A 27,811-nucleotide genomic window follows, 5' to 3' on the forward strand; every position below is an offset into this window, starting at 1 on the left:
CTGTGAAGGCTGCACAAGTAGATCCGTCACTTGTTCACAAGCGAATCCTTCATTCGTTCACAAGTGAATCCTTCACTCATGCACAGGTGAATCCTCTCTTCATGCTGCTTGCTGCTCTTGTCACCATTAAATGACCAGGAGGATGCATGCAAGTCCACTAGTGTTTTTGTTTTGTTTAGTCTGAACCTCTCAGCATCAAAGGGCCCGGCACTTACTTTTAGGGCTGCAACAAATTTACTTTACTTTACTTTACTAAACTACTTTTAATACTAATTTTAGTAGGGGACTAAACTGTAGATTAGATTTGGTTAGTCAATGATTATTTATTATGTTATCAAGTTATCTATCTATGGTGTCTATTTAGTAACATGCACATGTACGTATGGTCGTGTGGAGCGCAACACACCATGGAAAAGGGGCACTTAGACCTCACTTAGACTAATTCAGTGATCTCAACTGAGACACTAACCTAAAAGTAAAGTCACTCTACTGGAGGACGTGTTTTCCGAAAGCTAAAAAAAAAAAAAAAAACAGCTATTTTACCCATCCACAACTTCAGATGCCAGAACTCCTGGATGTTTTCATTTTACATGCTTATGCATTGCCGTTGTACGTCTGAATTAGGTACACTTCACTTACTTAGTAACTTTATTTTCCTGACTTTCCTTCCCTGACAGTGTGCAAATGGCTCTCTTCCTCTCTAACATACACACACAGTGTGTAGACACACAATTATGTGCTAAAATACTCCCTATAACTCCATATACTTAAGCCAGAAACTACAGTACATGAGCACAGGCCTGCAGGTAAAGGGTTAATATGGTAATTAAGTTGTTAACTGTAAAAATCACAAATGTTACCTCCTACCAACAGGGTAAACCACCAACAATCAAGAATGCATGATTATTTAGTGCCATGGCTGTGCAGTCAAAAAAAGTGTGTTTATAATGTAAGTCTATGGGACAAAATGGGAGAAAAAAAGAAAATCCAGTGCTGTGCAAAAACTAATAATGCAATAAAGTCAATTTTTTTACTGATGTTTGACATGACCAAGACTATAATAAAGGTTAAAAAGAATCCAGTCCACATTCACCTTTTCTATTAAAATGAGCCATTTTGTGTGTTTTTTTTTTCAATTTTCAGCACCACCCCTTATAAAATTGGTGATTAAAGGGTTAAAATCCTGGGGGAAAATGATTTTTTCACTACTGTTGATTAGAACTGAAGTTAATTAAAAGGTCTATGCAAAAAAATTTCAAAAAAATATTTATCTAATATATTTTTAAAACCGTTAAAGTTAGGGGACGTTTTTGTCCCCGAACAACACATTAGGGGGTAAAATTTGCCCACAGTGTACCGTTGACCTATGAAAAATTTTAAAATCATATTAACAAAATTTATGTAAAATTAAGCTTATTGAGGAAAAATGATTCAATTTGTCCACATATTGACAAAGTTATGGCCAAAATAAACAGAAAAATTTCTCTCAGAGGACAAAAATGTCCCGAACAACGCATGAGGGTTAAGAAAAGGTTGTTGTTTTGTAGTTGTTTAGTTTAGGATATATTCATAAAACTGGGAAAAGATACCAAAAAAGACAACTGTAAAGAAAACACATATAAATTTAACATTTTTACAGAAGTAATTAAGATAAGTTTATTCCTTAGCTTCGTGACTTCATTGTAAACCTTACTTTCCGTAAAATAGAGCAGTAAAAATACAAATATGGCTGTGATCATATGATGGAATCTGAAATATCCTATTTAAATATATCGCTGAACGCATCGTAGTAGGCGCCTGACGTCATATAATGCTTGGCGCTGAATTGGGCGCAGCTGGTCTCCGGTCGGCTTCGTGGTGCATTCATGGCACACAGCTTCGCAGAGCTGTCGGATAAAAGAACTGATCTCAGATCGGTAGACGGAAACGGAAACAGTAACAACACAAACGACAGCTTGGCGCGTTAGTCCAAGTTGTTGGCGCCACAGACACAATTCATCGACTGCTGTTAGGAACAGACCGCGGAGCCGTTTGTTTAGAAAACATTTCAGTAAAGTCGTATTTTTGTGGCCTAATCTCTGCTTTACAGACATGACGAAACTCTCCGAAGGCGCCATTGAGGTAAGGCTAATATTTGTAGTTTAACTGCAAATGAAGCGTTTAAAACAATATTCTGGTCAGGATGAATGTGAATGGAATACATGTAGCCGTTGTATTGTCTTTGTTTAGCTGGAACAACTAGGCTACAAGTCGCTTGTTTACATCTGTCATGTAAAAACTACTACTAAAGTCAAAACTAGCATAGTAGTTTTGACATTTGTAACGTTTACTGACGGTGACGGTTTTCGGCTTGTTTGTAATCTGTATTAATTCAGCTCGAAATGAGTTAAATTGAATTATATTTTGAGGGAAAGTGAATTTTTCAACTTTTTTTAAATGATTTACGTCGAATTTTCTAACCTGACCGTTTGTGTTTGTAGGCACTAGCAAAGGGCTCCGCCTGTAACGACTGTGTACTTCAGCTGGTGGTGAGTGCCAGCTCCTCAGCCTTTCCTGATGTTTAGCTACTAAACCATTTCTGACTGAATTATCTAATGTGTCTCTTGTTATAAACACACGTTTTTCTCTAGCTTGTCATTCTACATATTTCATTAAAAGTTATTTTTTCAATTAACTGCATGAAGATATCTGCAAATCAATGGTAGATTAGTTATACTTTATTTTATTTGGATTCATAAAACAGTCATATGATGGCAGAAGTTTGATTCATGAAGTAAAAGAGGATTGGTGTGGATCTTTCCACACCAAAAAAGAAGCTATGTAGGCATTATTTACACTCAATCTTATATTTAATACACCTTAAACCTAAACTGCAATAATATTTGGAAAGACAGTCCTTTGTTTTTCTTATATAATTGATCGTCATATATGTGATATTTCAGAATATTCGTAAAATCGATGGAGCAAATGGCCCACCTCGCTTTAGGGTGATGATGAGTGATGGAAGGCACACCCTGTCATGTAAGTTCATTTCTGTACATTCGTGCAGAGAAAGAGCAGTTTTACATCCACCGAGCGAGTGTATTCATGTGTTATGTTGCCTTGACTTGAGATCGTTTATGACTCAGTGTTTACATAATTGCCAAAATTTAGAAGGTTTTCTTTTTCTGCATTATTTAAGCTAGGGGTTTTTCTGCACCATTTCTGCAATAAGTTGTTGCCAGATCTCAAGGGAGGATTACAGAGCTATTTAAATCCACTTTGAATGTGTTCTTTTGCCTCATCTCTATATGCCTTTGCAGCCTTCATGCTCTCCACCCAGATGAACTGCATGGCTGAGGAGAACCTACTGGCTCCAAACTGCATCTGTCTTCTAAAGAAACATGTCACCAATATACTGAAAGATGGAAGGTATGCAACCTTTTTCATGGCTTTACTTGACTTTACTAGACCATTAAATGTTGACAATTATGTCTAATTGTAGGCTACACATTTAGATATTTCGGAACAATCTATAAGCAGTAAAAATATGTGTGCAAGGCTGTTGTTCTGTTGTTTATATGGAAATGTGTCATTATAGGAGAGTGGTAATCATTTTGGAAATAGATGTCATCAAACCTGCTCAAGATGCTGGCGGTAAAATAGGAGATCCTACTCCTTACACTGAGGGTAAGACATCAGAAAGGCAGTTCATTAATTATGCACCATTGGCTTTTAAAGGGTGACTAATAAACATTAGTCACACATAATGGATCGTAGTGTTTCTGCAGGTTAAAATTAACATCACGTTTCCTTGCAGGTCAGACTAAAGCCCCGCAGCCAGCTCCAGTCCCTGAAAGCAGACTTCCACTGCAGCCACAAAATAGAAACGAAGGTAATGCCTATTAGGAGTTCATTTTATGGAAAAACACTGAACATGTAGTTAAATAGTTGCCACCAGATGGCAGCATTTTTATTATTGCTGAGTGACCCACAGATTTACAGGATGAGTTTTTGACAGCCCTGTTCTGAGAAACATTTCCATTTTTGAAACAGTCAGTTGTTCATTTTGAAGATAAGCAGTGGATCACAGCATAGCACATAACCTGAGATGTGCAATCCAGCTGTCAGAGGGGTTTTGCTGTCTTCCAGTGTGTGTCATAGCAGGTATTCATCCCTCTAATCTGCCGTGTGGGAATTGAGGTTGTGGCAACCACCCTCCTCATCAGCACAGTCATTGTTCATTTCTCTGTGTGTGCTGCTTGATCTGGGGGCTTAATTACCAGAAGTGCAGTGGTTGGCAAAGTGGGAGGACTTAAGTGGACACTTTGAACTTTAATCCTCCACGTGAGACGCACACAAATCAAATGTGCAGCGCTTGTTCAAACGAAAAAATCTCAAAGTCAGGCTGCACAGCTCTCCGGGGAAGAGCAGCTCCAGTTTGTTATAGCGTTTCACACCCTGCCCTGATTCTGTAAATTCTGAATCATTCTTCTCACCAAAATGCAGGATCACACATCTCCAACAACCTGGATTGACAAGATTTCTGTTTCCTGCTCATGCCTTTTTTCCATGCCAGACTTCAGAGTTGTCGGTGTTAAACTTACTTTAAGTCAATAGGTGTTTTTTTGATGGAACTTTCAGTCAGGTAATTACTGTGATCAAGCAGATGCAATCCAGAGAAATTGGATTTTTGTAATTTGCCTCTGATGAATAATGTATGCGCCTCTCTTGACTCCTCTCCATCACTGCTCTTCATGGATCATTTATTTTTCTCTTCATTCCTACTAGCAGTGAACAAAGGTTTCAACAGAGACTTTGGGAAGAAGGCTCCATCTGCCATGCCAAGTACTCCAGGGGGCGGCTCCAAAGTTGTGCCCATTGCCAGCCTCAATCCCTACCAGTCCAAGTGAGCATGTTTCCTGGTCATAAGGGAAAAGAACACATACAAAATTTGTTATTAAGTTATTATGCATTACTGCATACATGCATAATATAAATAGTCTATATGCAGGCTTGCTAATCACTAGATTTATATGTTACAAAATTTCACTTTGTACAGATCAAAGCCAGTTCATCCCCAAAAATAACATTGTAATCAGCTGCTGTATAACTGTGTGTGTGTCCCTTAGTTGTGTTTCCTCCAAAATGTTCCTTAAAATCAGAAGAGACAAGAAAATGATGCAGGTTTAGTAAGGTCTGACACATGAACATTCATGCATAGGACCACCAGGGGGCAGATCTTTAAAAGCTTGAGTTAGTAAGATAGTGAATGAATAGCAGCCGCTGATATTGGGCACTGTCCTGAATAAGCTGAGAACTGTTTTTGAATTTTTTTTTTTTTTACAGGTGGACAATCCGTGCCCGTATAACCAACAAGAGCAGCATTCGTACATGGAGCAACTCTCGGGGTGATGGCAAACTCTTCTCCATGGAAATTGTTGATGAGAGCGTGAGTTTTCTTTGTTTTTGCTCCCAAGATCTTATGAGACATACACTGTCTTACTTTTTACAATAAACAAATTGTACATGTTATCACAGGGAGAGATACGAGTGACTGGCTTTAACCAGGAGGTTGACAAGTTCTACGGCCTGATTGAGGTTGGCAAGGTGAGACGTTCCTCCAGATAATGAGTCAGTATGTCCTAATTATCTGCCAAAACTGCCTTTCACTGCACTGTTAAAGACAGATTTGGCTGCAGACTGTTCTATCACCAGCTGCCAGTACTTTGTGAGTTAAAACCACAGAGACTGTGAATGAGTCATCTGGCTGAACTGTACCCATACAATAAGCAGCTTATGATCATCCGCCAGCCTTTGTTGATCCCCTCCTCGACTGCCTGAAGTCCTATCTTGTTTGCGCCATTCAGTCAGGTGAAATGCTCCCCTGATCTCTGATTAACATGTGGTTCATCCATCTGAATGGGCCAGGTCTACTACATCTCCAAGGGCTCCCTGAAGATCGCCAATAAGCAGTACACATCAGTCAAGAATGACTATGAGATGACACTCAATGGAGAGTCCACCGTCATCCCCTGTGACGACGGCTGTGACGTTCCCATGATGCAATGGGACTTTGTCTCTATTGGTGATTTGGAGAACAGAGACAAGGATGCCATCTTAGGTAAGCAGTAAAACGGTGACCTGTCCAGGTATTTCCGTAATCAACCTGTGTCATTAAAGTCAGTGTATGAGTTTCCTCTCCTGATCTTCAGACTTTATTCTGAGAGGAGCAGTGCCTCCAGCCTTACCTGCAAATACAAAGACATGGTATATTCTCAAAAATAAAATACGAGTCCTATTTCACAGTTATGAAATGTAATCAGCCAAAAAGTAGAGTGCAGAGGTCTGCTATCCTCACAAGAGAGTTGCTGTCTAAGCAGTTCAAGTTTTGCTTTTGAGATGCTGGACTCCTGAGCACACGTTGATGACTTAAATGTATTTATATATTGAACTAGTGGGTAAAATAAATGAGTGATTCAGACTTCTGTATTATAATGCTGTAATGATGGTGGCTGTGGCTCAGGTGGTAGTGTCTACTAACTGTAAGGTCAGTGGTTTGATCCACAGCCCTGGCTGCAGGCCAATGTGTCCTTGAGCATGACACTTGTTGACACACTTGACACATGTTGGCATGTAAATGTGTGTGTGCTTGGGTGCGCAAAAGGGGTAAATGTGGAGTAGTGTAAAGCGCTTTGAGTACCTGAGTAGGTAGAAAAGTACAGACCATTTACCTGGATGGACACCATAAAGGCAAATAAAGGGTAAATAAAAAGTTTAGATACAGCCAGCGTTTAATATAAATTTAGCATATTTGGTCCATCCATCCCAGTTCTGTCTGTTGTTTTAAAATGTCCATCCTTTTATTTGATACTCAAGTTTTTTGAATTAGGCATGAATGCATAATTTAAAGAACTGATTTTCGACTTGGATATAAAGAAACCCACCCAGCCCTCCCATACACCTCATTATTCAAAATGAGGACATAAACCCTTTTGGAGCAGAGCTTTAGGCTCAGATTGTGCTTTAGCAGCCTTGTTGTAGTGGAATGATATATCTAATTAAAACTATTTATTTCTAAATGGCAGTCATTTTTTGCCGTTCCATTTTGGGGAAAAAAAAGCAGCATTTCACCACACCTATGCTCAAGTGGTAAATCCCGTCAGTTAAATACTGTGCATCAAAGTGGTTTATGTTTGTGTCCTCTGTGTCCTCTGAGGTACAAATGCAAATAGTCTTTCTTTGGCTCTGTGAGATCTAAACACGTAATAAATCCTTAAAGCACTGCAGATTGCAAAAAGCACACACCACCCAACTGATGTTCAGAGACCAGCTCCTTCCAAGGTGTTCCCAAGCACCCAATAGTAAGCTATCATAAGCTGAGGATGGAGGTTGTAGTGGAAGGTAGAGTCAGATATGCTGGGAGGTTGAGGTAATTACAGTATATGAGCAGAGAGATAAAAGTGGTATTAATAATGCTGATGACAGTAATAGCCTGTAGTGCAGATTGACTTTGGGCCCTCTGGCAAAGCCGGTGAGAAAATGAGACCCTGCTGTCATAGGTTAAATTAAGTAATAATAAGGCTGCTGATAATTATTAATATTCTTTTAATAAAAACTCCAGCTTGTGGCGCTGTTGAAGTAATTTCTCTCCTGTGTACCAGTGTGCATCATATGTTGTTTGTTTTTATTATTGTAAATGCATTTAAAATAATCAAAAAATAAGTAAAAAGGTGTTAAATAATGTTTGTGATGCCACATATGCACCAGTATTTAATGCTTCACATCAACCAATGCTCGATTGTATTAGTCAATATGGAATGCTTGAAGGCCATTTCATGTGATCTTGGCGATGGATGTAATTGCATGTTAGGTCACATGTGATTTGTGATGATTGTGTTACTCAGACTTTGTGTTACTCAATCATCAACAATCGATATGTGTAAAATTCTTGTTTGAAATGATGTGTGGTCGTATGTGGTTATCGTCTTCTTAGGAATAATAAGCACAGGATATGACAACTTTAACTCTACTCGGAGTCAGGAAAATAAGTCCAGTATCCTCTGCTGTGGTTTTCATTACAGATGTAATTGGAGTGTGCAAGAGTGTGGACGAAGTGACCCGCCTCACAACAAAGACAAACCGCGAAGTGTCCAAGAGAACTCTCAGTTTGATGGACATGTCTGGAAAGGTGGTGACCGTCACGCTGTGGGGAGAAGAAGTGAGTACAGCCTCGCCATGAAGGCTGAAATGTGTAAAGGAGGGGAGATGCGCCTGGCACTTTTTAAATAGAAAGGGAAAATCTTTAATTAAAGCTATTCAGTGCATTCAGTCCTCACAGGGTAACAGCTAAACCTAAGGACCGTGTTGTTTTCATAATAGAGGATGTGTGTTAAATTATTGACTAAGCATCCTGTCAGTGGGTGATGAAGTATGTGTGGTGTTGCAGTTGAGTTTTACCTGTGGCTCACAGGGACGGTGCTGAGTACACACAGCATTTTTTTCCCTCCTCTTGACAAGAAGCACAGTGTTCATTGTTTATTTGTTCGACTGATACCCCCTTTCCAGAGGGACTTAATGAAGTGCACAAGATGTATAGTTTAGAAAGAACAATGGCAAAGCCAAAAAAAAGTGATGTATTGTACCCTGTATATAGCAGATGTGACCAGGAGATGATAATGTGCAATGCATAAAAAGAAGTAGAAGTTAAATACTGTGTTTGTTTCTTTGCATCTAGGCAGAGAAGTTTGACGGCTCTGGACAGCCCATTTTAGCCATTAAGGCTGCAAAACTTTCGGACTTTGGAGGCCGGTCGCTGTCTGCCTCCTTCAGCAGCACACTGATGATCAACCCAGACATCCCTGAGGCGTATAAGCTCAGAGGCTGGTAAGCAAACCTGAGGTTCATAGATAATGCAGTGCAAAAGTATATGTGGTATGTTGTAGCTATTGTATAGAAAATGACTATTATAGTCAACAACATAGCACATATTTAACACCACAAGGCTTCTCCTACTTATTGTTCCCTGTAGAAGGTAGCTTCCTGCATGCAGCTATTAAGCTTGAAATTTAAGGACTCAAAGGGTTTTAAATGGCAAGTTTCCATTTCCCAAGTTGCGAGAGTGCATGCTCCGATTCTCATTATCAAGATTAGCTTTCCCCTATTATCCACAATGTGGGGGGTGCTTCAATGAAGCATTACATATAAATGGAAATCATACTTAATCTGTGAAAATGCGTTTTTTACTCCTCTAATCGCCTTCCATCCTTTCCAGATGAAATGAAATCCAGACTCATTTCTGCGTGATTAGGTTGATAGTAACATTTCTGTTAACGTGTGTGTGTGTGTGTTTGTGTGCGTGTGTGTGTGTGTTTTGTGTACTGTGTATGCATAATCTCTCCCTAGTGTATAAGATGAGCAGAAATAAGTTGGTACCTTATGCATGCTTTTATTTTTGTTTCATGTTACAACATGAAACAAAATTATTATGTTCAGTGTTTTTAGGTTGCTGTGCAAAGTGGTACATGTTGGCAAATGATTGAGTGCTCATATGCACTGTGGCACACTGATTGATCTGTCCTCTTTACAGAACTGTCCTAAGCAGTTTGTATCTGGCCCCTCCTCCCTGACACAAAGGCAAATGTCTGTGTTTGTGCGTGGAGATCAATCGATTATGTCCAAAGAGTTTCATTTATTTACCTTCCAATTTCCAATAAGACGTGGCTAAAAGTTCTTTGTGACAAGTCACAGCAGTCTTTTTTTTCTGCCTTGAAAAAATGTAGCTCTGAGTATTTATACGTGATCAGAGGACCTGATCTGCATAATAGGAGCAGTGAATTGTGACTCTGCTTTGCAGGTGAGAAAGAGAAAAATATGCTCAAGTCTGTCTCTTTTAGCTGATGGTAATTTCTCTTTGTTTTTAGCACCAGCCTCTGACATCTCCAACTACCTTATTATTATACATATCTCAGGATGGCAACTGCTGTGAATTGCAGTTAAGTTTTATGTAATGGTATCATTTTACATAGGCTAAAATGCTTTATTATTAACATCACTCTTGGGGGGCTCTACTTTATTTTACCTGTATGTCATTGAATTACATTTCCACTTTCCTGTAGTGTAGACTTTATACTCCTGTGCTCTCTTCTGTCTAATGACAGAAGGTTGCTCTCCACTTTTAGTCACTTCTGACTCCGACAGCCAAAGATAATGATCCTTAAATCTTTGAGTTGGGTTTCTTTACCGCAGAAGATGGGTTGGTCCGTTTGGGCTCCAGCCGGGTTGCGGGCATCCACTAATGAACATGTTTAAAAGTCACAGATGGAAGGAAGCCAGACCTGGCTCATTACTCTCAGTCCGAGTCAATCCAAGTGAGAACCATGGCTAAGGCCAGTCATTATGTAGCATGTTTGCGATCGGTGGCACAGCCAACCCCGTGTTGTGAGGAGGATGGTGACAAGACCTTCCTCAGTTATTTGTCCTTTTCTGAGGCTACATTGCATAGATTTATATCCAAAATAATAAGTTAGTGTGTGTTTTCTTTGCAAGTGTCCAGGATCGTTTCAGTTGATGTGCATCCCTAAATAACTGTCCTGTAGGCTAACATGCAAATTATGAAAAACAGGACAAGAAAACAAATCAATTAAACTCTGAATGAATCACTTGATAATTATTTTTTTAAAATCTTGCACACAAGATTCTTTTTATTTTACTGTGGAGCCAAGGCTGCTGAAACATCATTGTTTTACTCCTTTGGAGGCGTCTTAATTTGATTGTGTTTTGGCGCAGACCTTTGGGATTTCCTCAAATGAATAGTCTGTCCTTGGTGGGCTGTTGTCTCCTACTCATACAGAGTATTAGTTATGCTGCTCAGCACTTGCCAGGTTGCTGCTTATACAGAAAGTTGAGTAGTATCCCTTTAACAACACGGAGTAATCTTCGCAGAGATGTAATTGGTTTTTATATAATAAGCATGCTGCATTATGCACTAATAATGTTGATCTTTGGTTTATATGGGGGGTAATTTTGAAATCACTTAACACAAACTAATAACTGGACTTAAAATCTACTGAAAGGATCTTTGACTGTTATAGGTAATCAAATCAGGTCTTACATGTACGCTTTTATCTAAAATTGTGCAGATGCAGTTGTCCATTAGGTGGCAACAGCACATTTAGAGATGCTACTTCACCCTGTACTGTCAGGCAGGGGAGTCACTTTTCTGTTGACACCTCTTTGTCAGGTTTTACTCTAAGGTCTTGATGCTGTCAATGCCAGACATTCCCCCATTATCTCATTTAGTCACAAAAGTCGGAGCTGACATTTTCTGTCTTTCTTATCATGACTCCAGTGCTTCTACTTGTTCAGGCACAGCACACAGTTAGGGCAGTAATTATGTCAGCCCAGAAGCAAACAAGCTGCAGCAGAGAAGCCTAGTGAACATGATGCCTCATTATAACATTGACTGTTATTTTAGCCAAATGTCTCACAGTGCTGTATTGATTTAAAAAAAAAAAACAGTGGAGCTATTACCAGCTGAATTACTCGCGTAATGTGCAGAATTTAATTTGTAACTGACCTACTGAAAGATGTAAAGTTAGGTAAAGATTCCTATATTGTGTCATTAAATCAGGTTTATGCTCTATTGTGGGTTTGTATTTTGACCAGAATGTTCACTTGAAAGTTGAATCATATTTCATAATTTACTTACAACAAATTAGTCATAGGCCCTCCACTTTTCCATCTTAGTCTGCTGATTAGACAACGCAAGGACTTTGAATTCTTCAGGGATGTGGTCATGAAACTATTTCCTGTACATTTTTAGATTTGGTTCATTATTTATAAAGCAAGATTTTCATTTACTGCTCTACTTATATTTTTTTTTACCCATGAAAGGAGTACAGCATATTATAAATATCTATGATGTATTTCCTCTGGAGTTTTGTGCAGAAAAAAACTCATCAATATTCAACTATTGTGACGCTGTAGTGAGTTAAGTGACGCATGCAGAAATATTCCTGAGGTGCATCGACTGCTTTATTCTTGACCAAATTGCACCCTGTGTGAGTTTTTATACATCTAACAGTACTTATTTACAGTTACTTACAAAACTGCTATTGTGACTTCTTTAAAGTTGCTGTAAATTCTGTATTTGACAGCTTTTCGGTCACTAACTGAAGTGGCTAACACCATGTCACATATAACATGGACTAATCTTGTTTGTGGTCTGTTTGCAACTTTCATCTCAGACATGAGATTATAGGCCTGCAGCTAAGCACACAGCTTACTAAGAGGTTTCATCCCTTCATGTCTCTTCCTGTTCCTAATCATCGACATACTGGCATCATATATGTCTACGTACACATACACGTAGTGTGCCAAGCTCCAGTCAACCCTCAGTGTTCCTGCAGATAGTTTGTCATACTTTGCTCTAAGCAGGGATTTGCCTGCTCTCAGTTGGCTGCTGAATATATTCTGCCAGATCTAATTTGTCTTCTTTTTGTCTCCTTCATCACAATCACTGATTCCTCTTCCCCTCAGTGTCTCTCTGATTAAAAACAGCACAGTTTTAACCTGGATGCTGTCACAGACATGCTATCTTGCAGTCTTTTTGGGTATCCATCAAATCAGATGTCCAGAGTAGCCATGTGAATCCTTGCTGTTCTGCAGTTTTACCTTTTAAAATCAAAGTGTGATGCATTTTTAATCACCTCAGCTATGTCGGTACATTTTTCTCCTCTGTACGACATCTGTCTGAGGAGTGTTAAGCTGTGTCTCCATTTATTCTGATGTGATTTTTGTTAAAGCTCATAACCGGATACAGGCACAATTAAAGCAAATCTGTGCAGGTACACTGGCCAGGAAAAGGGTGCCACTATGAAAAATTGCTCACATTTGTCAGTAGAAGTGGGAAATAGACAGCCTGTGTGTTGCTCGGGCCACAGTCTGAACTGTTAATGGGGATATTTTCAATTAGTCATGCCTCCAAGAGCAAGCCATGCTCTCCCCCTATTTACAACCTGGCCTACCCATTGCACGCCGCTCTGCCTTGTGGCCAACAGATTAGTGAGCTCTATTGATCTCTGTGACCATTTTAAACTGATATTTTTTTTCCACCCCCACAACTGCATTTTACCGGTGCCCATCTTTCTTCTTCTTCTTTTGCCTTCCTTCCCTCTTCTTCCTATTGTCTTCCCTGAATTACCGGGGAACATTGGATGAAAATGGGTTTCTGATATCACTGTAACAGCCCTGACCCTGGCCAGCTCATCTGTCTGTCTGCCGTTGATTCATTTCACAAGCCTCTCAGCCCCTCTTGCTCTCCGATGAGCCATCTCTGCTTTGACAAACACAAAAGGCATCGTTTGGAACAAGATTTTTTAAAAGCTAACTCTTAGACAGCCCGCAGTATGTTGACAGCCGTGTGAACAGCAGTGTGTTGTGCCTCTGCTTTGGTAGATGTGTTAAAACAAATAATGCAGCTGTCCACAAGCTGACTTCTCAATAGCAATATTATGACAAGTAGAAATATTCTAAATTTAATTTTATCAGTTAACTGGATGAATTTACTTATAACACATCACTGTTTTTCCATGACTCCCTGTGCTGTATAAAATCTTCTGTGTGGCTACACATAAATGGTAACTACCAAAAAAAATCTGTGTGGTGGCCCCAGCTGTCGCCATCTTGGCATTGCTGAGTCGTTACTTCTTTCTTATCCCAAGTGATGTCACTTGAGAATGTGTCTTTTAGAGCTGAAGACTGAATCTAGGAAAGAGCAAAGATAGCAGGGTTTTTGCAAGGTAGAAGAATATACAGATTGTTTTCTTATTTGAATGGTAATATTCTCGGAATGCAATGCTAAATTGGCAGGGTACACATGTAACCTTATATGGCTGAGTAATTAATAGGGCGATAAGGGCAAAGAAAATATTACTTTTTCTAAAATGCAATTAATCTGTTAATACTTTCGTCATGCATGATGTCAATAATTGTATGTCATGATCTGGTGTGCCCGTTTTCTTGTATATATATTTTATTGTGTATTTATTATCATGGAAACCCTTTTTTTTAACTGCAAATCTGCACATGGGTGCCAATATATATTTATTTATTCCTTCTAGGGTCAAATCAGCAGTAACGGGTTATACGTTTGTTTGTCATAGGTATGACAAGGAGGGCCACACTATGGACGGACAGTCTCTGACGGAGGTGAAAGGTGCCGGCGGTGGAGGAAACACCAACTGGAAGACTCTAGCTGATGTTAAGAATGAGCACCTGGGACATGGAGAAAAGGTAGATGCGTGCACAGCTTGTGTCTTGACACACTCGAGCATTAAAGATACGATAACTTCAGATATACATTGTTATTCAAGGATGGCTCTTTGAAGATATTCAAGGACAAACTGCAAGACCACTGTTGAATCCCAAACAACAAATATAAAAGTGCTCGCAGTCAAGCTGCATTTGTTATTTAAATCCAAAGGTACACATTGCAGCTCTATATTGTATTCTACAGTATAACCTTGTCAGTCCTAGCTCTCCTTTGCAAATGTCCTTTTTGCTGGCAGTTGGTGTGACGAATATTTATAATCAATGGATAATAAAATCACTCCACCACCAGATGTGCTTAAAAATCAGAATCCTACCAAGACTCCTGACCCTGCTGCTTCTTATTAATTCCCCTACATTGGTGGCACCCCCTCACTGTGACATATGTTCAAACATTTATCTCTGCATTGATTATGAAGATTACATAGGCTCTAGTCTTTGCCCTCCTTAATGAAATAACTGCTCTCAGATAAGTAAAGTAATGTTTTCTTTAATTTCCCTTTTTCACATTAACTGTTGAAGGAAATGGTGCTCACAGAAGTGTGCAAATTGTCCAGAGCTGATAATGTGACCTATGCAGAGATCTTAAGCTGTGTAATTTAATATAATTTAACATGCACTGCGCATTTGTAATCATCACAGTATGATGAAAATAGGTTAGGGATATATTGGTGAGTTGGAAGTTACTTGAGACTCCATTATTAAAAAGTGAGAGAGAGGCTAAAACAAACAGATTAAACTTCAGCAAGAGTTATCTGTAAGCCTCAATTAATTGAAAAATATGTTTTGTTGAATGAGTAATTTTAGGTATTTAATTCAGTGTCAGGTGCCCGAGGCTGTGAGTGACCTCGTCACAGCGTTGCTGCCATTATGACCCTCTTCTAAGCCTATGAATGAATATGAATCACAGTCACATGGCATACTGCATCTCTTTTTTGTGCACCTATTTCAGCTCTTCTCTCATCTGGAGTCCTAAAGTGCAGCATATATAGTTTGCATCTATCCTGCCTATAACTGTTAACACATCGTGGGCAATATTCCAGAAGTTTTCTCTCTCAGCCAGGCTCTTGTTCCTCTTTAGCCTGGCATCTGATGAGGCCCAGCACTGACAAAGGAGCTGAGCCAAAGCTGTCCTCAAATCCTCTGAGACATCCCATACACAGGGGCATTGAGGTCAGGCTGCTCAAGACTCCACCAAGCAAAGTCTGTTGCAATTAATTGTCACCGTCACAAAGTCTTTGTGTCACAATCCCAAGTTTCCACATTGCTCCTGTGCCCTTTCTGACAGTAAGTGGCCACCCTACTCTTGTTGGCTTGACACTGCATTTGTACAAGCAAGTGACAGAGGCAAGAGGAAAAAAAGGTTCTTCTCTCCTCCTTCCACCCTCTAATTGAAGAGGTATTTGCTTGATTAATTGGACCTTTTGAAAAAGCGGCAGAGGTTGATGTGTGGGTTGTTGGTAAATCAAAACAGTCATTAAAAAGATTAGCCAGCAGCTCTGTGCCTCAAAATGGGATGGATTTTGCTCATTTTGCTGTCAGTTATCACAGTCATGAGGACTTTTTTTAGTACAAAGTGACAGCGTATTGATGTTCCATGTTTGTGAGTCTAATTTATTACATTGTAATGCAATACTTGGCATTAACATGAGGGAATATTATTTGTTGTATTTTAGAGATATTTGTGTTTGAGTAACTTCCTGTCATGTATTCTGTTCTTTTCTCTAATTAAACATTTCTGACTTGAAATTTCAATGTGATGGCCTATGCCCAAGGGAGTAGGAGACGAATTTGTCCAAAGTATTCAGCTCTTAAGTCAAAACAAAGATCTGTTGTATGCATTTATGCTTGCCTTATCTGACAAAATCCGAAGTGACTTGACTCATTCGCCAACATGTCTTCATTACTTTTTTTGTATCTATCTATTTCTATCCAGTGCAGATTTATGTCACTGTGTGTGTTTTCTGTGTCAACTAGGAACGTTTCCTGGAGGCTGTTTACATGCAGTGCGTTCTTAAAGTTTTCCTCCTCCTCCTCTTCCTCCTCCTCCTCCTCCTCCTCCTCCTCCTCTTCCTCCTCTTCCTCCTCCTCCTCCTCCTCCTCCTCCCCCTCCTCTCAAAAGCAGCAGCTCCCTCACTAGTTAGCATTTGTGTCACCAATGAGTATTCTCCTTGTGTAACTTGTGCATCTACTGCCTAAATGTTGCTCTATGAGTCTTTGGAACTTTGCAACATATTCCTGAAAATGTCATTTTAATATTAGTACCATGCTGTTTTTTGTGCTTCAACAGTCAACATGTTTAACATAGACTACACAAAGGTCATCTAGTGAAAAGCACAGTTTGGTAATGTTATTTGGCACTGAATCTTTGTTATCATGCATTTTGGTTGTTTCTGTTTTTTTTAGGCAGACTACTACACTGCCATAGCGACCATAGTTTATCTGCGCAAGGAAAATTGCCTTTATCAGGCCTGCCCAAGCCAAGACTGCAACAAAAAGGTGGTGGACCAGCAGAATGGCATGTTCCGATGCGAGAAGTGTGACAAAGAGTTCCCTAACTTCAAGTACCGCCTCATCCTCTCTGTAAGTGACTCAGCACTGGTTTACCCCAAAGCCTCTGACACAAGCATATATGCCAATGCACATATTTTAAATGCTTCTTGTTCCTTCTTAATCCAGAGTCAATAGTTCTGCTGAGGCATCTCTCTAGTGCCTCTCACTGCCCCGTATTTCTGTTGTTGTTATGACTTCTGTCCTCAATTATCCTTCTTTCTTGTAACTGAAGCCTTGTTCACTTCTGTGTTTCAGTGTATTTTTTTTTTGCTCTTTGCAGTTAAATTTAGAAAGGTTTAAAGCCAATTCCACTGTTTCTGTTTCACAGTATAATGAAGACACATTTGAGATTTTCTTGATGCTTCCTTAGTCATAGGTCAGGGTTAATTACTGCAGATTTCCACACTGCTGTCATTTAATAGAAAGTGCAGCAGGGATGAACACAAACAAGACCTATTTCTACATTTGTTGAACAATGTACAATGACACCCTTGTATGAAAATGTAAGAGTGCATTTGTGAAGACACTTAACACTGCTTTCTACTCACGATTTTTGTATTCTGTGTTATGTGTCAGGCTAACATTGCGGATTATGGGGACAACCAGTGGGTGACTTGCTTCCAGGAGAGTGCAGAGGCCATTCTGGGCCAGAATGCATCTTACCTGGGGCAGCTCAAGGACTCGGTAAGGCTCTCCTTCCTGGATTATAACACCGGCCTCAGGAAATGATCAGGGCGAAGCTAGATGTCCAGCATTTTTGCTGGCAAACGTACACACACACGCACACAAACCCATGTAGACAAATGCAAATGTGTCAGACACCCACTGTGCTTTGTTTCATCCAGGCGTAATTACTTTGAAAATCACAGCAGTTGTTTTTCAATGTTCAGCTATCACACACTTCCTTTTTTTTGTACTTCAGACTGTGATAAATCTAACTTTCAATTAAAGGAATATGTGTGCTTCTTGTATTCAAATTCAGAACGAAGCTGCCTTTGATGAGGTCTTCCAGCAAGCCAACTTCAACACATTTGTCTTCCGCAACAGAGTGAAGCTGGAAACATATAATGTAAGTAAAGCAGGAATGGTAATTAGTCTGAAAAAAAATGCCCGAGAGGCTATATTTATCACGTACTACATAGACTGCACGTAAAAGGGGTGAAAAAAAAGAGGCTGCCTCAATCCCCTGAACTACAGTCATCTTTTTGGAAGCAGAAAATACAGAGCGGCAGCATAACAGTTTTTATGTTTTAGCTCAGTTGTTTCTCCTTTGATGGTTTTCACATTCATAAACAAAAGTACCTAACGCTCCTTTGACTGACAGAGCCACTTTTAGTGTTTGTCCTAGACTGCTGCTCATTTTCAGCGGCTTTGTGAAGACTGCACATACAGATTAGCTGTGGTCACCATTTCCTGTAGGCCACACAGATAGAGGTTTGTTTTGAGGGAAGCACATAAAAGAATTGATTGGGCTGGGACTCTGAGCAGGAAGTCTGGAGCCAAGCCAGAGGCTGCATCCGCCTTCAACACACAGAAGAGGCCACTGTGTCTGTCACAGTCAGCCCTGCATCCTAACTGCCAATGGCACTGCTACAAGCATGGATTGGCTTCTGTCTCCAAACCCCATATTCCTTCAGCAGAGACACCTGCAACCCCTCCTTGAGTTTATTTTCTGCTTCTCAACACTACAAGCCAGCCATTGTGTCATAGTCTCACATGCAGTCATGACATACAGTGTTTTATAGGCTTGATGTAGGACAAAGCAGGTCCACAACAGTTGTTGACACTCATCCACCCTGTTGTATCACAGGGCCTCTCCAGAGCTTTATCACAACATGCAAGGATGTTCACATACTCTTCATTATACTGGGATTAAGTTGGTCCCCAGAGGAATATGATGTAATTATCACCTGTAATGCTATTAAGACACTAAAATGCTCTGTCAGAGCATTTAAAGGTCACCGTGATGGTGATATGTAATGGTGATAGGAAGACACCAGGTTTATAGCCATATGCACAGATATGATGTTAAATAAATAGACATAATCAGTCATTGAACAGATGTAATCAATCCACCTCGTACTCCAAGAATGTCTGCTGGTTTCTGTTTTTATTTGTAAATGTAATATTTTTGAGTCTTACAGAATAGGTTGAAAAGTTCAAACATTCACCAGAATCTCTAGAAAAACAACAAATCCTTATAACAAAACTAAAATACCAGAACAAGACCGCTACAGTCACATTAAGTAACATTAAAGTCTGTCGAGCCATAATTCATCTTATTTTAACATCAAAATGAATGTAAATAAGTGAACAAGCATTTCAAGACTGTGTGGAGATATCATGTGAAGACAATTCGTAGTTTCCTCTGTGCCGTTTGTCAAATACTTGTATTAAAGGATATTTATCAAAACGGGTGCAATGCAACTGATGCCATATGTGGGAGTGAGACAGTGGAATTGCATTCATGCAAATCACAGATATTTAAACATGAAATATTGAGACTGCCCCTCCCCTAGGCAACTGCGATGTAACGGTTAAAATGACAACTTCATTATTTTAGATGTGATGTGTTGTTCTCTTCTGGTCAGTGCTTGACTCCAACAGCCTTAAATATTTTACTCACTTGAATCAAGAACGTCCGCTTGCGGCTGTAATACCGTCATGCTGTTATTAGGTCCCATTGTCCCTGTAGGCTGTGTCCAGACACTGTAACTGATTTAAGTGTCTCAAAAGATGATATCAAGTGTACAGAGCCTTTCATTGTAGAATTCAAATGAAAAGTCCAGTTTTAAATATATAATGATTTAAAGGTAAATGTAGGGTTGGCTGACAGCTTCTTCCTTTTGCCCTTTTAAATCCTCTCTGTCACATGAACATCACTAATCGTGCAATCATGTGTTAGAACTGTGTCCTTTCTTTGCTCATATTTTAAGTTTAGGGTATGAAAATCTTGCTTCAATATTCCAAACCAAATTAATTTACAGAAATCTGTCTGGGAAAAAAACAACTTGGAGGGCTGATTGATTAAACCTGGCTAAACTGAAAAAAATCAGTCGACTCTTCGTCACCTCCTGAAGCTGCACTTGTGCCTGTTGATTGTATTCCAATCAAAAGTTGTTCAGTGTAGTTCTCAACAAGCGCTTCACCCTTATTAGCGTTATAAAGTTACTAAAGATAAATTGTACCGTTTCATATTCTGTCAGCGTTTATGACTGTGCTTTCTTAAAGAAAGTGGGCAGCCATCCAAAGGAAGATGGTTTACATTTCACCCACATGAGCAGCGGAGAATGAATGGAGACAAAACAAGTGCAGCCTCTGTTTAAACACAGAGATTAATGGCTCGAGTAGGATTGACCTTCCCCTGTCTAGACATCTGTGGAGGTGGACAGCTCTAAAAGCTTCTGTTTTTTTTTTTGTAAAACTTTGATTTAAATGCCAAAACAATTCAGATAAAGAGTTAAACGTGATACGTGAGACTGCATGATCTCTCTGATAGTCATAGACAATAATTTACTACTAATACTAAAAGTAGTACGCTGTCTTTAGTAAATGGGGAAGAAAGAGCTGGTACTTATATGTACATGTGTAGGTTAGTATTATGCTGTGAACCTGATTTAAACATAATTTTTTCTATCTTTCTGTGATAGGATGAATCCAGAATTAAGGCCACAGTGATGGATGTAAAGCCCGTTGACCATAAGGACTACAGCAAGAGGCTGATCATGAACATAAGAAAACTGGCTGCCCAGTAGGAACCTCTCATATCTGCTCAGTGTTCTGGTTTTGGAAGCTTGTCTTTGTTTCTCTACTGCCAACAAACAACCTGTACATGTGTTTGAATAATAGTAGATGTTTTACAAACGAGTATTGACGTGGTAACTGCTCTTTGTTTCTTCTGTACAACAATGTTTGCTGGCCTGATTCTGGATTCTTCCTTTCCAGTAAATATACAAATGCGCGTTGTTTTTTTTTTTTCTTCTTCCTTTTTGTTATGTGAGGAAGCAGAGCAGAGAGTGGGTCAGTAAGCCACAGAAGAAATCATCACTGTGTCTGTCTTATGTTAGCCAGATGTTCGTGAATGTACTGTGGTCATGTGGGGGCGGTGGCTGCTTTTTTAGCAGAAGGACCAGCACAGTAGCTAGCACTCTTTTCACCCTCTGACGCACATTCAAAATGGCTGGGCTGGCCCTGCACTTCCCTGATAAGACAGTTTACTCTCCCACTCTTTTTTTTCTTGTTTTTTTTTTTTTTGCTCCATCTCTCACATACTTGCAAACAGAAGCACATATACACATGCGCAGATCAGGCCCAAACACAAATGTACTGCATCTATTTAAGTACATACAAGATGATTTTAGTATTTTCCTTTCGGTTTGTTTTTTTGTTTGTTGGTGTAATGATCTGTAAGAATAAACATGTGTATTCAAGATGTCTGATACAGTCTCTGCGCTCTGTCAACTTAATTAATTAACACTGAAATCTGTTTGCCTCACAGCACCTCACCCTAACCTAAGAAAACCTGTAGATGGTTTTTTTTTTTTTTTGAGGTGCAGTGTTCAGGGGATTTATTCGGGGGCGGGCACACAATGCCCTCTATCTCCTCAGGTTTTGCTCAGATGTGCAACAGATTCCCTGCAAACTTGACTTTCATGTTGTATTAAAGCAGAACATCAGTGAGGCTGCACCTTCCCATTTTTCTTGTGATAGCATCTCGTTTCTGCCGAGCGCCGCATCTGTTGCCTGCAGTGTGCTGAGATGGATTAGACCTGTCTTTAAATGGTAAGGAAAGCTAACTTTTACTTCTTTTCACCAGCCATGCTTAGAGATAGCGATTTGAGGTGCCTGCGATCACCTCAGTACATCTTGTGCTGACAGCTTTTTTTTTTGTTTATTTGAGTAGTAATGCATTTAGATGGTGTCAGAGGTTGCAAGTCCATTCTTGCCTCAAACTCCTGCTCTTTCAGCAAAGGTAGATGTGGCCTGATAGGACTTGGGAGCTCATCTGAGCAGAGATATTTTATGCAGTGATGTCTAACATGGGGGGCTTCTGCAGGCTAAATAGAGCAGTATCCCAAATCAGTTTACATTTTCCCATCTGATAACATAGGAGAAAACATCACTAGAATCACTTCAGGAGAAGGAGAAGTCTACTGATAATTCAGTTTTCACACCTGTTTTGGAGTTAGAATAATTTAATTACAGAGTTTGGTTAAAAAGATCGTGATGCGTTTATAATTGATTTAGCACTTGTTAGAATGAGACTGGCTGACTGCACTGAATTACATCCGTTACTCATTAATAGCTGCAGTGGAGAAGCATGGCTAAATGAAAACTGTCACACAACATGGTTAAAAATTTAAACATGTGATTATAATTTGTGAAGGTGGAGCTCTGCTGGGGTCAGGGGTTTCTTTCTATCGCATCACACACACACACAGTGTAGTGCAGTGTTGGCAAGAGAACAACAATTAATAAACAGGGATCATTAGACTAATCATTTCCCTAATAAATAGTGACAATAATGAAGTTACTAAAAATACAATTTGGCCCTGATAACTCTAGTTTGTTTTAATATATATTAAGTGAGACCTGTAATGCAGTATTGTTTTTCAATACCCTGTAGCCAGTTTAAATAATGACACAAAGTGGTAATTCAGTTTGCCTGTGCGGTGTTCCTGCTGTGTGACGTATGTTTAAATTGTTCACTTTAATGTTTGTGTTTCTTTTTAGCCTACTTTAATGGTGAAGTAATTTTATTTTTACATCTTTACTACCTAAAAATGACTGATGATAAAAGAGTCCTGTAAAACTTTCTTTACAGTGGATGTTTGCTTCGTTCATTTATTCAGTTTAATTTGAAGATTTTTTTGTTTTTATTATTAAAACAATGGCAGGCATTTCCTGCAGAGATTTGCCAGCTCAGTGCAGAATTAGGCAGCATGCTGTCTTCCCTCAGTCATTGTACCTGTTGGTGAAGTGCAGGCCGTGGTGTTGTTGAGCCATCGATCGCTTTATTGCTGTACTCGTTTGTTTTATCGAGGTGTTTACAGGTTTGACATTTTCTGAAGGCGCACAGTAAAATGTCATTTCTAAGTACAAGTCCACCTTAAAGAACAACATAAATTGTATTCCAAATACAGGCTGATAAGACCCAGCACCTAAAGGTGTGTGATTGTCTTTGATTCCTGCTCAGTGGCTGTTTGACTTTTTAGCTCCAGCTTCAATCTTTTCAAATTAGATTGTGTCTGGACAAAATATTATACCATATAATAATACTTTTTGTTTTAAAATGCTCTTTTAACTATTGTCTCAGACACGATAATAAACCCTTCATGATGTTTGCCAACTAATTGCCTTTTACAACATTAAACCCATATGGTGGACTTTATGTAGGTCTCCACTCTGCCTCACAAACAGCTCTAACCTGTTGAGACTCACTGGAGCCGTCCTCTGGTGTCAGGCACCAACGTGTTAGCAGCAGATCCTTTTAAATCCTATATGCTGTGACAGGTTTGTCATGTCCTGCACGCCCTTCCATCACTGCCATCATGGAATCCTTTTGGCCATAATGGAGTATGTACTCAGCAGGAATGTTTAGGTGGGTAGGATGTCAACATCCACCTAAATGCTAGCATCCCAGCCTAGAGCCTTGTCTTCCTGTCATAATGCATCCAGCTGTCATCACGTTCCTTGGATAAACACAGATCCTTCTGTCCACATCTTCTTGTTCCTGTTCTTATGTACCCGCCATTAAGATTCTCACCCGTGGAATCGCAGCACAGTCAGTGACTCCATGTTAACCTGTTGTCTTTCCTTGGAACCCTTATACCACCCACTAAGAACCGCCATCTTTAGGACCCAGTAGTCTAGCCATCACAGTTTAGACGTTGTCAATGTTACTCAGATTCTTAAACTTGAATATTTTGACTGCTCTTCTGTTGGTGCCTTTCATGTTAGAGCTGGTATAAATCAGATTATTGATGATCAATGATGCTAACAAACCATGTTGCAGTATATTATGTAAACATATATAATACACTGTTAGGTAGTTGTGTGTTACAAGCCAGCTGTTGCCATGTGCATATAGAAGTGCATACTATTTTAAGTGGGAGCAGTAGAGACATTTAGTGTGTTGTGACAATACACCAGTCTACTCTTAAACATTAAAGAGTGTTTGCATATTCACAAACTGCTGGACGTTTTTTTAGGCAGTGTGTCTGTGAATCATTAAGAGTTATCGTGTTCATCAACAGTCAGCACCGCATTAGCTCTGGCCTTGCCCAGACTGGTTGTTGGATTTTATTGCCAGTGCTTCTCATTTGGACCCGAGGGCTCTGTCAGGTAGAGGCTGTGCTGAACACAGGAAAAGCCCGTGGCCCTGACACCAAGGAGACAAATGGACAGGAGGACGACCCCTGGGGTGCTGCTGTAATGAATGGGAGTGTGTATTTCTCAGGATTCATGGTTCTTGCTCGCTTCCTGGGCCAGGGGTATTTGTTTATGTGCATGAGAAGAGACAGGTGCAAGACTTTGTTTGTGTGTGTGGGTTTGAACACGCAGCAGTCTAGTCTGGGGACCTGTTGACCAACACACTGATTTTTTTTTTATTTTTTCCTCTAGCTGTACTCGCCAGAAGCTGTGCTGGTGAGAGAGAGAATAAGTGCTTCTGGCAGGATCAGCACTCTCTCTTCAGATGGGGTGCAGAAAATTGCTCTGACAGTCAAAATGTCTGGCAGGTGGAAAGCTCGTCGTTACCATAATTGTAGCAATCAAATAAAGTAATAATCCATTGTTGCTTCTGAAAAGCAGCGCAGATTCAATCTGTAAATACAAATGTGTCTCGGGCTCCTATCCTGTTTCCACTTTAATTGGATTTGGGTATAGATAAAGTTCTGTTTGTCTTCACAAGCACTAGATTAGAAGGCCATGTCGCGAGTTTGTGTTATTTTCTCTGCAGTGCCTCCTGTCATTGTCTGGGCCTAGAAATTCTGAAAAACACACTTTTAGTTTGATTCAATTTCAAGGAGTTTTGTTTCTTGTGTCTGAGGATAGATCTGCTTGATGCTATTCGCCTAAAAGTCCAACTCTACCTCAGAGATTATAGAGTTTCAGTTTGCCTTATCTTGTCCTGTGCGCTAAACAGTCCAGGTGACTGCTTACACTCTGTATAGTTTGGCATTTTAGAGTCCTGGATGTGACAGCTTGTTCTCTCTGGAGGACACTTTATACCAAACTGTTGTATAGTTGAATTTTAAAGTGCTTACTTTTGTCTGACTTTGCGCCCACAGTGTTTTTATTGATTTACTTGTTTTGTGCTTTTTTTTTTTATTTCGGTCCTTGAGACTGTGGACAAATAAACCAGTGTCACAAAACATACACCACACTCTCTGCGTGGCAGTGATTTCCATTAAATGTTTATAACGACTGTGAAACACACAAAACATGGTTAAATGTCTCTATTATTGTTATTTGATGGGGTGACTAAAGAGCAATGCTTAGTAATTTTCACTTATGTATGATATATTTTGGTATTGATGAAGAAAGATTGCGTCTTAAAATCACAAGTCACTTGGCTTTTGATAACAAAGCTTTGTTGCGGTATGAATTGTGTTCAGGCTGATTATCCATGTTCCACACCTCGTATTTGAACGAACTCCTCCTAGGGAAATACTCTGACGGACCTGAGATTTTGTCACCTGGTTCTGAAGACATGGCTGGTCAAAAGTTATCAAAAACGCAGTGGGCTGCTGCTGTGTTTCTTGATTTGTTCATCCTACCTGCCTCTTACTCTATCATGACATCAGCCCCTGTACACATGTGGATGAAACTTTACAGTCATGCTGAACATCGGACACTGCACAGATTGACATGCTGATATGCTACAGACACTGCGCCACCTACTGGCCGGAGGACCTGTCTTTTGTACATGTGTGTTTTGCTGTACTCTTCTGCCCTGCAGATCACAGCTCCCGCCGGTACCGGGTGGAGAGAGCTCGTGGGCCGATACGGGAGGTGGCGGCTGCTGGTCCCGCGGACCGCAAGCGCTGCGAGGCCCGTCATCGCTGCTTGCAGCTTTAATTTATCTTGAAATCTCAAGAATCTTTTGTGCATCTAATAGCACTGTACAACACTGCATAACACTAACAAAAGGAAACAACCTTTTTATTTATTCATTTCTGTATTTATTTTTATTTTTTTGCCCCAGGCTTTTACCTTTTTTTTTTATTTAAGGGCTTCATTTCTCACTACAGATGTCAATTTTGTTTTCACTTGTGGTTTAGCTTAAAACTATAGAAGATCATAGTTTGTCCTTAAAGAAGCCCTTTTCACAGCATTAAACATGCTTATGATTATTAATACTTTGCCATCTTGAGCTGCTGTTGGTAACAAATCCCAACACTGAAACAGCACATTTGACATTCACTCTAATGATCCCAGGTGGATGTTCAGTAACATACATACTCGGGTCTTTTCACGGGTCTGGAAATATCTCCTCCTTTTTCCTCCGTTTCTTGGGCGAGCACAGAACCCGAGGGCCTGATCAGTTTGAAATTTTCAGTAACACTGATTTAAGTGGGTGCATGTTTATTTCAGACCTAATTTCAACCCTGAGAAAAGTTCAGAAAACCCAAAATAAAATGTTTTTTCCCCTTATTGAACACATATATTATGCAGTCATTATAAAGCCATATCTTTCACATCCATAAATGTAAATGTCTAACCACATGTTTTATTTATTGATTGATCCATGTAAGTCTGTCTGTCCCTCAGTGCTTTAACTAACTTCCTTGGCTGGCTGTTTGAAGATCCTCGAAGGAGGCCGTTTATGTTGAGTATGCAGTCTCCCAGCATAATAACTACACACACACATATATATATATATATATATATATATATATATATATATATATATATATCTTCTCTACAAAATTAGAAATGGAACCCTCTTGAGCATATGTATCTGAAGCAGCAACATTAATTAAAATACAATTAGATTTAGCCATGCTGAGCCATTTGCTCAACTTACCACAGGGCTATTGGCACGTTACCCCTTAACCACCATTTGTGTGTGTGTGTTTTTACCTCCCTTGATTTCCATATGCATGAGGAGAGACGATGGTGGGGTTTGTCCTGTAGCTGAAATCAGCACCACAGGGGCGTCTTGAATGGCGGCGGTAGAATATTTTTTTCACTTACTCATTACATTGAGGAAAGAGGAGAAGAAAAAAAAATAAAGGGGAACATCAAAGGTTCTGCACGTCACTTAAATTACTATTCCAGTATGGTTTCCAATATCAAAATAACTTTGAAGTTTCATGTTGCTCTTTTGTAAATCTCACAAAGGAACTGACACCTCGTGCTTTGAGATGGGCTGGACTTCATTCTGTATGTACAGGTGCTGGTGACCTTGTCTAGGTTCTCTTTAATTGGATGACCCATTGCTTTGAATAAGGGCTGCTCATCAGCGAACACTGAGGAGCGGTATCATCCCTGAGTTCATTGAAGTGTCAAGATAACAAGTGATTAGACAGTCCAAGGAGAAATGGTTTGAGACTGTCAGAGTCCATGACCATACTGAAAAAATCAGCATGTGTTGGATTTTTCTCTCTCTCTCTCTCTCTCTCTCCATCTTCTGGAATCATTTGTGTCTCCTTGAATATACTCTGGGTGCATCATAAACAGTAATTTACTCTGATGCCAGTACTGTACAGTTCAGTTTTGGATTCTCGTACATCATCGCTCCGTCCTCCTTTTCCCCCATCTCTCTCCCTCTCCCTCTCTCTCTCTCTCCCTGCCTGCTTTTAGCTTTCCTGTCTCTGCGTCTAAGCAGAGACACTTTCAATGGTCCCAGAGGAGCAGGATTTGGACAGGCGTTATATTTTTAGTTATGTAACTGGACTGTTTCTGTGCCTCTCTCTTCTCTCTTCACTTTTCCATGCAGTAC

The 27,811-nt window shown here is 39.8% G+C and overlaps 1 protein-coding gene across 1 annotated transcript; it reads left to right on the forward strand.

The window, feature by feature from the left end:
* Positions 1 to 1,977: 1,977 nt before the first annotated feature.
* Positions 1,978 to 21,171, forward strand: rpa1 (replication protein A1). The gene is made up of 17 exons (XM_028419432.1): positions 1,978 to 2,121; positions 2,481 to 2,528; positions 2,943 to 3,021; positions 3,303 to 3,411; positions 3,581 to 3,669; positions 3,800 to 3,874; positions 4,771 to 4,888; positions 5,329 to 5,431; positions 5,521 to 5,589; positions 5,911 to 6,103; positions 8,064 to 8,200; positions 8,717 to 8,865; positions 14,145 to 14,274; positions 16,717 to 16,893; positions 17,440 to 17,547; positions 17,846 to 17,932; positions 20,514 to 21,171. Exons 1-17 carry the CDS (start codon positions 2,092 to 2,094, stop codon positions 20,616 to 20,618), a joined length of 1,806 nt encoding a protein of 601 aa, XP_028275233.1. The 5' UTR covers positions 1,978 to 2,091; the 3' UTR covers positions 20,619 to 21,171.
* The last annotated feature ends 6,640 nt before the right edge of the window (positions 21,172 to 27,811 follow it).

The sequence above is a fragment of the Parambassis ranga genome, chromosome 13 (genome assembly GCF_900634625.1).
Source record: "Parambassis ranga chromosome 13, fParRan2.1, whole genome shotgun sequence".
In the NCBI taxonomy this organism is placed as follows: domain Eukaryota; kingdom Metazoa; phylum Chordata; class Actinopteri; family Ambassidae; genus Parambassis; species Parambassis ranga.

Bases quoted from the DNA above. Each gene is read 5' to 3' on its own strand.
- rpa1 (XM_028419432.1), top strand. From the start codon at position 2,092: ATGACGAAACTCTCCGAAGGCGCCATTGAG. The intron at 3,875-4,770 runs GTAATGCCTATT...CATTCCTACTAG, and splicing joins GCCACAAAATAGAAACGAAG to CAGTGAACAAAGGTTTCAAC. The intron at 16,894-17,439 runs GTAAGTGACTCA...GTTATGTGTCAG, and splicing joins AGTACCGCCTCATCCTCTCT to GCTAACATTGCGGATTATGG.